This window comes from Phascolarctos cinereus, unplaced genomic scaffold (genome assembly GCF_003287225.1).
Source record: "Phascolarctos cinereus isolate Bilbo 61053 unplaced genomic scaffold, phaCin_HiC Scaffold_3;HRSCAF=262, whole genome shotgun sequence".
Lineage (NCBI taxonomy): Eukaryota > Metazoa > Chordata > Mammalia > Diprotodontia > Phascolarctidae > Phascolarctos > Phascolarctos cinereus.
The window spans coordinates 174,599,577-174,611,874 of NW_027555736.1; the positions used below are offsets into that span (position 1 = coordinate 174,599,577).

A 12,298-nucleotide genomic window follows, 5' to 3' on the forward strand; every position below is an offset into this window, starting at 1 on the left:
GAGCCTTAACCAGAGCTACTGTGTCCAGATCAGCACATTTTGACTGAAAGGTCATAGATTCAGAAAACAATTATGGAAATCCACAGAATAAGCCCCACTGGACACCTCCCTTTAAAGGAAGGCAGTCATGCTTGCAGGATATACCAGAAGAGGAAAACCTTTTGGGACCCAAAGCACCAGAAATGTGTTGCTTCACCCCAATTCAAGCCTGAGCACCTTCCCTCTATCCCCTTGTATTTGCTTGCTATGCATCTTCAATACGGTGAGGACCAGTTTAAAATATATCAGCAATTGGTCAATTATGGCTAGGTACTGAATTTTTCTGGCTAATCACAGCCTATAGTCTAGCAGAGATGTCAGGACATCCTTCTGATCCTGAAGCTATCCTAGCTAGGCTTCCTTCTTTATTTTAAAATTTTATTTATTTTATTCCAAACTTATGAAATAAAACAAACATTTCTATAGCATTGTAGAATAGAAAAAAGATGCTTGTATATGAAACTGCAAATCTATTATGTACAACTTACTATTCCTTTTAAATATATAATAATTTTATCATGTAATTTTCTTTTTTCTTCCCTTCCCCTTCTCCCCCCAAAATGCTATCATTAGAGACAAATATATATATATATATATATATATATATATATATATATATATAAAATGCCTATAAATATATATGTATGTATATATATGTATATAAATCATTTTATACACATTTTTATTTATCAGTTCTTTATCTGGATGCAAATGTCTTGCTTCATATGTCTTTTGTAGTTAATTTGGGTATTTATAATAGTTAAAATGACAGTCATTCAAAGGTATTCTTAAAACAATATGGCTGTTACTTTATGCAATATTCTTTTGGTTCTGCTCATTTTGCTTTGTTATTTCATGCAATTCTATACATGTTTTTCTAAAGTCATTAAGTTCATCATTTCTTATAGCACAGTAATATAGGTTTTTGTTTACATTCAACTTAGGTGGGTTACCTTTTCATTTTTCTAGAACCAGTTTTATCTACTATTTATCTCTTATATGTAACCTATTCTACAGTTGAATTGATTACCACCTTTTCTTAAATATGATGTATATTTTTTCCACCTTGGTGCCCTAAGTCCTGCTGCTTCCTTGCCTTCATATAGTCTTTCCTTCCCAATCTTACTGGTGAAGTTCTATTCTTTTTCATCATTTTATATAGCAATATAAAATGTAGCTTTCCAACTGGGCACTCAGAGTTAGGCATGTTCTGTCGACATACCCATATAACACATGATTTCTCATAGGAAGGTCTGCCTAGATTCTCTTTCTTATAATTTAGAGGATTTAGGGATAGTTTAGTTTGGGTTGAAGGCAAGAGGAGACATAGAATCCTTGCAGAGGCAGCAAGTTGGTATGCAGAAGCAAATGGCTGAAGTATAAGATCATTACTTGAAACCCTAAAATAAAACAGAAAGTCATAATGGGGGATATGTTATTGAAACATAAAGGTGAAGGCATAATAGAATTCTGCATAGCTTATTACAGGATATTGCATATAGACACAATCCCTTAGTGGCAAATTCAGTATAATAAATTTCTGTATGTCAAGTTTCACTCTCATGGGACATAACTTATGAGTTCATGCAGGAAAAATAGTGGATTCTAAAGTTAAGGATAACTCATGGACTTAGGGAATGAATAGAAATATCAACAATTTCTTGTTGAAACTCAGTGTCAGGAGAAGTTGTATTGAGAATGCCAATTTTTAATTGGAGAAAACCCCAGTCCAACAGGGGAAAGAAGAGAGTAAGCATTTATATAACACCTACTCTATGCCAGGCTCTGTGTTAAACATTTTACAAATGTTATCTTGTTTGATCACAGAGCATATTATTATGTGGATTAATATGTATTGTGAATTATTGTTCCCTAAAACTTAAAATTATATTTCTCAAAGCATGCCAGCATGAAAAAGGGGATGCACTGTAGGTATGAATCAATTCAATTTTTCTGAGCAAGAATTGTGTGACATAAAAGCATGGAAAGAGAAGATGGCTTATCCACTATCATCTTCCCATCAAATATTCATGGAGAAAGCTGAGAAGAGAAACTTTGAATTTGGACTTTCCCATTCAAACTTCATATTCTCTCATCTAGAATCTAAGCCCAGGAGTCTTTGTTCTGTAAGTCTTTCCTCTGACTCTGGTCCACACTTAATTGTTACCCAACATCTTACAAAGCTCTATAACAATAGCACTAAACCTGGACCTTTTCTTTCTTTCTTTTTTTTAATAGCTCTGGAAGAATACAGAGTAGATTGTACATGAACAGAGTATTTTGGATTAGTTAGTGCATAGAGGAAAGCAGAACAGCTGTGGTGCTCTCTTTACTTGGAGATTGGTATATCCAGCCTGAATTGAAGAAGAAGACTCAGAAAAACCTGGATCACTTTCCTTACTAGTTGGGTAGATATTTCTATTTAGCAGCCAATAGCTAGAAACTTTTGGGGTCTGATCCCTGATAAAGGGGCTTTGAAAGGGATGGGGAGATGGCAAAGGGAGTTAAGATTCCTACGGGACAGATTTTTTTTTTAAATAAATGATTTCCCTGCTGTCCCAGGTGTTTTCCAAGAATCCCTGGTTTCTGCCTTAAGTGTCCCTTCTACACTAGCATCTTCTCCCTCATTCCTAGTAGTCTGGCTTCTAGGCTTAGTGAGGTACAATGAAATAAATCCATGTTTGGGGATATATCTAGATGGATCTCAGGAGAACATCCATTAGTTTAAAAAGGAGGGAGAAGTCCACTGAGAAATTATCTTCTCTTTGTAATGAGTAAAAGTTTAATGATTGATAATTCTTTTCACCCCCTGATGAAATATTTGCCACACACACACATCTTCCTTCTAATGATCTTTATCTGTAACAGAATCCTTTTACTTGGCTTATCTAATGCAACTTTATATCATTAAATTCAAGCTATAAATATTTTTTAAAAATTTTCTTTTCTTTTTATTCTATTGCTGTGATTTTCTTCCTTTCTGCAAAAAACCACGATGAGCATGTAATTTATTAAACACCTTTTCACATATATTGATATAAACCTAGTCTATTCCATGGTCATTCCCCTAATTATATAGCTAGTATCTCCTAATATGCACTCAATACTTCCATTCTCATTCCAGTCATTTCTTTCTTTCTTTTTTTGTTTTACTATTTTAAAAACTCATTTCTGCAGATCTTATTAGGAGTAATGTACTTAGTAGCACATTGAAAGAGAGGAAGAATGATTAGGTAGCAAATTTGTCTGGAAAAATTTCCATAGGTTTCAGAAGTTTGCAAAAGCTCTGTATGAGTCAGAGCTGAGATTCAGCAGGAAAAGAAGGTACTAAGATCTTGGACAGCATTAGGAATAAGGAAGTGATAGTCATGCTCTGTGATGCTCTGGTCATTAGGGTAGTGAAAAGTCTTGAGATCACGTTTTACAATGATGAAGAAATTGGAGATATTTCAACTGGAAAATAGTAGACTTAATAGCTGTCTTCAAATACTTGAAAGGGCTCACATGTGAGCTCCTGGAATTTCAAGCGAAGTTTACTTTATTCTGAGTTGCTGGCAAGTTACATATCCAACCTGTAACCTATGCAATCCACATGATTCACAGTACAATCAAATGACTGGTTCATGTTTGCTCCTCATATCGTGGTTCTATGGCTTGTTGTTCCTTGGCTTTGTGTTCCCCAGTTGTTCTGATGACTCCCATCTGGCAGTGGCCCCTTTTCTCCAGGGGCCATGCAACATTAGCAATGACCTTACTTCACATTGATGTGACACTGAGTATTTCTCTAGTTGTGACAGTTCCCATACATTTCTCCCTCTCTGGCCTGTATAATCCTTCTCATGTTGAAGCAGTTGAGTAGGTGCCTTGGAAGCAGTCCATTTATGAAAGGGGAGGAGTTTACCCAATTCTTTTGTCTTCCATGCCTCCTACCTTACCAAAAAATGGTGACAGAGCTGTTAACTCATATGCCTATTTTCTTATCTATATAAGTTATGACAGCATATTAAATATGTTTTCAAGACAGCCTTGATGAAAATGAGAGAACAATGAAGCATTTGAAAATGATTTATTTTTTCACAGAGATCACATTTTCAGAGTCACAACACTGATGAAATGTGGAGAGAATACAATGAATGGTGCTAAAGGTTTTTGCCACTATCATGGCAATGGTTTTTGCCAATATCATGTATTTCTTTGCAGAGCTGAAATGGAAATAGGTAAGATCTATGGATTGTGAGGTTTCCCAGGAGTTCTAATTTGTAAATAATATTGTACTGTTTGTGTCAAGGCCCAGAATACTGGAGATTCATGGTCTCTTACAAAGAATTGAGTTAATAGTCCACAGATCATGTTACGCAGTTCAAAAGTCCGCTCATTGATTTAGCCTGTCTCTATGTCTCTGTCTTTGTCTCTGTCTCTATGTGTCTTGTAGCTGGACATTGTAGATGGACAATGATCTGGTCCACAAATTGAATAGGAAAGTGGGTTGTATTTCATGTGGACTATCATGTGGTACTTTTAACAGTCCCAAGCTTTTCCCTGACACAAATACCATTCCTTTTAACACCAATAATCTTCAAGGATGGTTACCATCTGTCTGGAAATGAAGGAACAATAGAACCTACAATGAATCACAATTGTGTATGACCCAAAGGACAACAGAGAGAGGCATGTTAAGTGTAAGTAGGCTGCAGTATATTACCAATGATGAATTGCCTACATGAAGTGTCATAAAATGCATCATCAAGAAAATATTTGGGGGCAGCTAGATGGAGTAGTGGATAGAGCCCAGCCCTGGAGTCAGGAGCACCTGAGTTCAAATCCAGACTCAGACACATGATACTCACTAACTGTGTGACCCTGGGCAAGTCACTTAACCCCATTGCCTAGCCAAAAAAATATTTGCTTGGAAAAGGAGGGCTCCCCATTTAGTGAGAATAAAGGATAAGAGTGAGTTGGACTTAGTTTTTGAGCATGATGTTTAAATATTTTTTTTAATTATTCTTAAAGAATTTCAGAATTTTTTGAAAATAAAACTATGTGCTCAATCTGAATTTCTTGTATTTTTAATTTTTAAAAAATCAATGCTTTACAACTTTTCTTTTTCCATCACAATCCTTTCCAAAACCCCTATATCTCACCAGTCCAATAAGTATTCATTTATCATAAAGAAGAAGAGATAAGTGTAACTTATTAACACAGTAACCATTTTCCATTTCCCATTTTCTGTAGTCTCCCAGCTCTCCAAGGAAAGGAAGAAGGTACATTTCCTTATCTATTCTACAGGTCTGGTTTCATTTTTGTTATATTATCATTTTGGTTTATGCTATTGTGATTACAGGATTGAGTACTTCATCTTACTGAAATCTTACAAAATGCACCCATTTGGAATTCAAAGACAAAGAGGAAGGTCATAAGCATGTTCCATAGCTTGTTTATGGAGGATCTATTAGATGACACGGATAAGAACTGCATAGAATGAGAAGACTTGGAAAGTCTTCTCTATGTGTTGGTGGGATTTCTTATCCATTAAAATAAAAAGTCAGTTCTTGGTTCCCAAAGCAGCTAAGGCATACCTTTTGTTTCCTAGGCTTAGTGTTGCTTACATTCTGTGAATCCAAGAATAAGAAAAGAGAAGTTAATTTGTTAGCAGGGGTGTGCTGGTAAAAGTTTAACCAAAGACTCTTTGAAGACAATTTTATTTAGGATACACTTTTAAATTGAATTTGCATGATTCACATTTTCTCTATCTCTTTCTAAAGTCCAGAAATCAACAAAACAATAAATCAATGTGTAAATGCTTACACTGAAAATTTAACGACTTCCAGCATCCCCGGATGGTTACCCAGTAAAACAAAGGGAAACTATGTGTCCCACACCAAAATCTCTAGTGCCAGATGTACAGAGAGTGGCCACAAGGACTAATTGCATAAGTGGTCTTTCACATCTGGGAAACACTATATCCTCATTTCTGCCTCCTGAAAGTCATGGCTTCAAGATAGAGTTCTAGTGTCCTTTCCCCTCTCAGTTGTTAAGGCTTTCTCTCCCTTGAAATTACTTTATATAATTTTGTGGATTCTTTGTTTTTAATTATCTGTTTACATATTTGTTGCATCAGTAAAATGTAAGGTCCTTGATGGCAGGGACCATTTTGTTTTAAATTTGGTCCCACAGCTAGATGTTGCAGTGGAAAGAGCTCTGGGATTGACATTAGGAAGACTTTATCTTCCTGAGTTCAAATCTGGCCTCAGACACTTACCAGCTGCGTGACCCTGGGCAAGTCCCTTAACCCTGTTTGCCTTAGTTTGCTCATTTGTAAAACGAGCTGGAGAAGGAAATGGCAAACCACTCCATTATCTTTGAACTAAGCAAACCCCAAATGGGGTCATGAACGAGTGGGATGCAATTGAACAGCTGCTTTTTGGATTCAGATGGATGGTATGTATGTAATTAAGATCACTTGAAAAAAAGCAAACCACTAAATTGTTCCTTAAAGTAATTCATGATTTCATAAATAATCCCTTTTTGTTCTTTGTACACTGAAATGTTCCCTTGTTGATAAAGAAACTTGAATTCACTGAGACAATTTATAATAATATGTCTAAAGAAATCAGGCAAAGGAGTCAACTTGTAGTTCTGTTAGATCAAAGCCTCAATTCATGTTTTTTTTCCAGATAATTTTTAATTTTAGCTTCTAAAATCCTATTGTCTCAGTGGATGGCTTCAGTCACAAAAAGAGGGAGTAGATTATATAAAAATGTGTCTATTTCCAGCAGTCAATAGCAGAACAGAATGAGGCAATCCAAATAGCACAGAAGGTAAAGATGAGGGATCTTTCTGAGAAGATGTCTTATCTTAGCTCTTAACCCTCAGGAGTAGTAGGAGAAGAATATGCCTTTCTCAATGGTCTTTCATTCATCTTTATGTTTCTTCCATTTTTTTTGTTGATGGCAAGCACTTAATCATTGTGTGTTAAATTGAATTGTCTGTCATTAGAACACAGAACCACATGTAAAGTTCATGTATGCAATTTTGTTTATTCTGAAGTTATCCCCATGACTTTTCTCAGAGCAGCCTTCATTTCCTTATTTCTGAGACTATAAATCAGAGGGTTCAAGAATGGTGTCACCACTAAGTAGAATAAGCTTATGATCTTTTGTACTTCACCTGAGTTCTCAGATGTTGGGCTGACATACATGATCATAAGGCTCCCAAAGAAGAGGCAGACTATGGCCAGATGGGATCCACATGTGGAGAAGGCCTTACGCCGGCCAGCGGCTGAAGGAACTTTTAGCACGGCTCTTAGTAGGAGGATGTAAGAGCCAAGGATGTAGAGTATGGGGAGGAAGAGGATGAGGGAGCTTAGGATATAGAACAGAATTTCAGTGGCTGGAGCAGGGACACATGATAGAGCCATTAGTGGATCTATGTCACAAATAATGTGGTCAATGACGTTGGGACCACAGAATGATAGCTGAGAGAGCTGGATAGTAGATAGAAAATAGCTTAAGAAGCCAAGCACCCAGCACAGAGACATCAAGGTGCAACAGCGCTTTAGGGTCATGATGTTTGGGTAGTGTAGTGGGTGGCAATGGCAAGATAACGATCGTAAGCCATGATGCACAGGAAATAGATTTCAGTTGTACCCAAGGAAGAGAAAAAATAGAACTGGAGGAAGCAGCCAACAAAAGAGATAGTTTTGGTTTCTGAGAGGAAGTTTTCTAACATGCTGGGCACAGTGGAGTTTATGTACCAGAACTCCAGAAAGGCAAAGTTCCCCAGTAGGATATACATGGGTGTGTGGAGTCTCTGGTCCCATCTCACTGCACACATGATGGCTCCATTCCCTACCATGGTCAGGATATAGACTATGAAGAAAAGAGAAAAGAGTAAGATTCGTGTCTCCCAGCGACCAGAGAAACCCAAGAGGACAAATTCAGTCACAGTGTGGTCCTGACTTGTTCATTGAACTCCGAGCTGTGGAAAAGGCAGAAAAGATCATCACATCAATGGATTGCATTTTAGACATTACTAGGAAAAGGATCTTAATGAGGACTTTGTAGGATTTATAGAATACATATCTTGTCATATGCAAATCAATTTATAATAATCCCATCTTCCTCTCAGCCCACAACCTCCCTATTTTTCCAGCAAACTCAGGCCTCAGTTCTTCTGCTGCTTCGTTCAAGGAAGAAGAGAAAGGAATAAGTATTTACTGAAGTGACTACTTTGTGGTAGGCCTGGGCTAAGCATAGCTCATTTGATCCTGAAATTCAGACTTCAAGTGGCCATCCCTTCTTATTTAGCATGGTACCCAAGAGTCAGGTGCTGCAGAGAAAAGACTTCAGGATTTCCTTTTCACTTGTCCAACAAAGTTATTGAAACTTCTCAAGTATTTAAGGAAGATTCATAGTTTAAGGGAAACTTTTAGGTACGGTAGAGTTCAGTAACAGAAAGGTTAACAGCCCAGTTTTCAGAGTTTCATCTAGGTTAGTAGGTTCTTTGTATATACTGTGAAACATTTGCTTTCTTTCATTAGCTTAGGCAACAACATTAAGGCCTCTTTTCTGAAATAGCAGTAATAGTTTGACAATATTTTAGTCTGCAGTGATTGGTGTAATCTGAATGGAAAGACAAAAGACAAAAATGAACTAATTCTTGACCTTAAGGACTTTGTATTTTATCAGGATCTTTATTTAATTTCAAAACAATAGCTGAATTGTACCATAGCACTTTAAATATATCTTATTTGATATGCAAAATAGTGCTTAGAGTTTGGTGCCATAGATAATATTATCTTGAATTTGCAGGTGAGTAAACTGAGGCTGTGAACAGTAAATTTACTTGTCACTATTACAGACCTAGTAATACTGGTGGCAGGATTTGAATTCCATTCTCTACTCTGAATTCAGCATTCTTTCTAACAAGTCATGCTGCTTAATGTAGCTAATGCATGTTAAAGATACTGCAAAACAATTCATTTTCATTATAATAAAACACATACTTATAATGTCTAGCCTTGGGTATTTACATTAGGAAATCTAACAGAGGCTTTTAATGCTAATAAATCAAAAGACAATGAGTTACATTACACAGTGTATACATTTTCCATATCACTAAGCAGATATGAAACACAATGCTTAGCATGGTTTTCTGCTGATGATTAAATGTATCCTCTGCTGTGTCCTGATGGTTGAGAAAATGTATAATACTTTGCAGAACAATTATTTCTGAAATGTTGTCTGTGAAGTAAATGTCACCGAATCACAGAATCTCAGGGTTGGAAGAGACCACAGAGGTCATCTAGTATGATCTAATCCAGAGGTGTCAAACACACAGCTCATGGGCTCACAACCCTCTTCAATGTGGCAGGAACCAGATTAAAATGTAATTGGAAGACATTGAACAGATAAAGAAAAATACAATAGAACACAGATAATGTTAATTTATGTCCCCCCTCCCCCAGTCAGTATGCAGCACAGGGATCCTTCTGTATGATTTAGTGGCCCCATTTCTATTTGAATTTGACACTACTGGTCTAAACCACATGTGAACATGAATTCCCACCACAATGTATCCCACAAGTGGTCATCCACACTTTGATTTAAGACCTGCAATAAAGGGTATCCCTGTTTCCTCCTGAGACTGTCCAGCCTACTTTATGGACAACATCAATTCCCGATGAATGTCAAACTTAAGTCCCTTCTTAGGGACTTTGCCTGTGCTTCTTATTTTACCCTCTGCGTCCAAATACAATAAGTCTAATCCCTTTTACCTGTGATAATCCTTCAAATGCTTTTTTTTCCTTCTGACTTAGCATCCTTGGTTCCATTAAATAATTCTTGGCAAGATCTTTAACCACAGGGTATTATCTTGAGGTCCTTCAGCATCATGGTCATTATCCTTCCTCTGTGTGCTCTGCAGGTTATCCAATGTTCTTTCTAATATGTGGCACCAAGAACTAACCCTGCTATTTCAGAAATGATCTGATCAGGGGAAGGCTTCATTTTAGACAATAATTTCTGTATACTATGTGTCTCTTGATGCAATTCCATATTGAATGAGTAACTTGATTATCACACTATTAATTCATTGAGGTCGCAATTCACTAAAACTTCAAGATGATTTTTGGATGGAATATTTATGTAACAAATACTGTTCTCCCTCATAATTTCTGTCCTCTCCTTTCTGTTTCCACCATCACCTTAGTACTACAGGCTTCCATTACATCTTGCTTAGACCATAATTGCTTCTTAACTTGTCTACCTATCTATTATCTTTCTTAGCCCCCATCAGTCCTACAGAGATTGTGTCATGCTACTAGATCTTTAATGACTTCCTGTTACCTATTGAATAAAGTCCAAGTGACTTGATAACCAAAGTCCTTTCCAATTCTTACATGCTACACTTCTGAATTCCTTATCCTTGTTGGTATTCAACTCTCACCCTACCTTTCTGGATGACTGGCACACCTAGAAAGAAAGAAAAGGTCTAAGGATGTACTTATCAGGCTTCTGAAGAGCCTGAAGACACAGCTATTGAAAGGTAACTACCTAAAATGTTAACTCTGTCCATATCAGCACAGTTTGCCAAAAAAGTCATAATTCAGGAAACAATTTAGGCAATGAATATAGTGGTAGGCCTAGAGCGAAGAAGAAGATCTGAGTTCAAATTTGGCCTGAGGCATTTATTAGCTGTGTGACTGTGGGCAAGTCACTCAATGGCTGTTTGCTTCAGTTTCTTCAATTGTAAAATGGTGATAATAATAGTACCCCATTGGTATTGATAGCACCCAACTTACAGGGTTGTTGTGAGGATCAAATGAGATGATATTTGTAAGAAGAGCTTAGCCAAGTTCCTGACACATAGTAAATGCTATGTAAATGCTCATTCCCTTCTCTGCAAGGAAATCATGCTGCAGGATAGACATGCAAACATATACAAAAGGGAATCGACTTTAGGACCCAAAGCACCAGAGATGTGTTGTCTCATCTCAATACAAGTCTGAAATCTTTTCCCCTCTCTCCTCATATTTGCTTCCTATGCATTTGTAGTACTGTGAAGGCCAGTAGAAATTACACCATTAACTGGTCAGTTATGACTTACTATTGAAAGTTGCTTGTTAATCAGGCTATAACCTAGCAGAGATACCAAGACATTCTCCTGATCCTGTGACTATATGAGCTGGGTTCATGCTCACAAGATCAGAAGGTTTGCCTTTTCGTTGTTCTAGCAACAGTTTATCTCCTACTCACAGTGTTGTGCTGGAACCAGATCAGAGGACAGTTAAAATTTTAGTGTGAGCATTTATACCTTAGGAATTGGGAAACAGTACCAATCAGGCCTTGATTTATTGTTTCTTTGATTGTCTAGATTTAAAATACTCTTGGAGAAAATGTTAACAACGTTGTTTAAGTATCGTGCCTGTGTTTTCCCTGCCCCCAATCAATTTGTAAACATTTCTGAGCACACCTGCTCTCTTACATATAATTTATTCTTGAATCAAACTCATTACTACCCCTCTTTGAACATGCTTAGCACTTTTTTTTTGCAAGGCAATCAGGGTTAAATGACTTGCCCGGGGTCACACAGCTAGTGAGTCTCAAGTCTCTGAGGCCGGATTTGAACTCGGGGCCTCCTGACACCAGGGCCAGTGTGCTATCCACTGTGCCATCCAGCTGCCCCATGCCTAGCCCTTTTATTCAGCTTGGTGCTTTGAGGCATGCTACTTTCTTTCATTGATGTAGTCATTCCTTCCCAAAGCTATTGGTGAAGTTGTCTTTCTTATCATTTTATATAGAAATATAAAAGGTGTCTTTCCAATTGGGTGCTCAGAGTTAAGTGTATTTTTTTTTTATAAATCCATATATCACATGATTTCTCATAGGAAAACTGAATGGGCTGCCTGGATTGTCTTTCTGGAGTTGGTATAATTTAGGAACAATTTAATCTGGGGTAAAGGCAAGAGGAAAAATAGACACCCAGCAAAGGCAACAAATCAGTATGGAGGAGTAAGTGGGCAAAGGGGAAGATCATCTGTACTTGAAACTATAAAATAGGACAGGAAGTCATAATGGAAGGAATGTTACTAAAACATAAGTCGAAGGCATCATAGAATCCTGCAAAGCCAATTAACGGGTACTGCAAATCAACAGTCTCTCAATGATAAATTCTGTACATTTTGTTTATATATCATGAAGTATATCTTATGACTTCATGCAGGAAGAAGAGGGGATTCTAAAGCCAAGTATCACTTATA

The 12,298-nt window shown here is 37.0% G+C and overlaps 1 protein-coding gene across 1 annotated transcript; it reads right to left on the reverse strand.

Annotated features, from left to right (window-relative positions):
• Nucleotides 1-7,075: 7,075 nt before the first annotated feature.
• Nucleotides 7,076-8,005, reverse strand: LOC110206563 (olfactory receptor 11H4-like). Its single transcript, XM_020984049.2, is given in 3 exon segments — nucleotides 7,076-7,632; nucleotides 7,635-7,990; nucleotides 7,992-8,005. Coding segments are annotated over 3 exon segments (927 nt in total).
• Nucleotides 8,006-12,298: the final 4,293 nt, after the last annotated feature.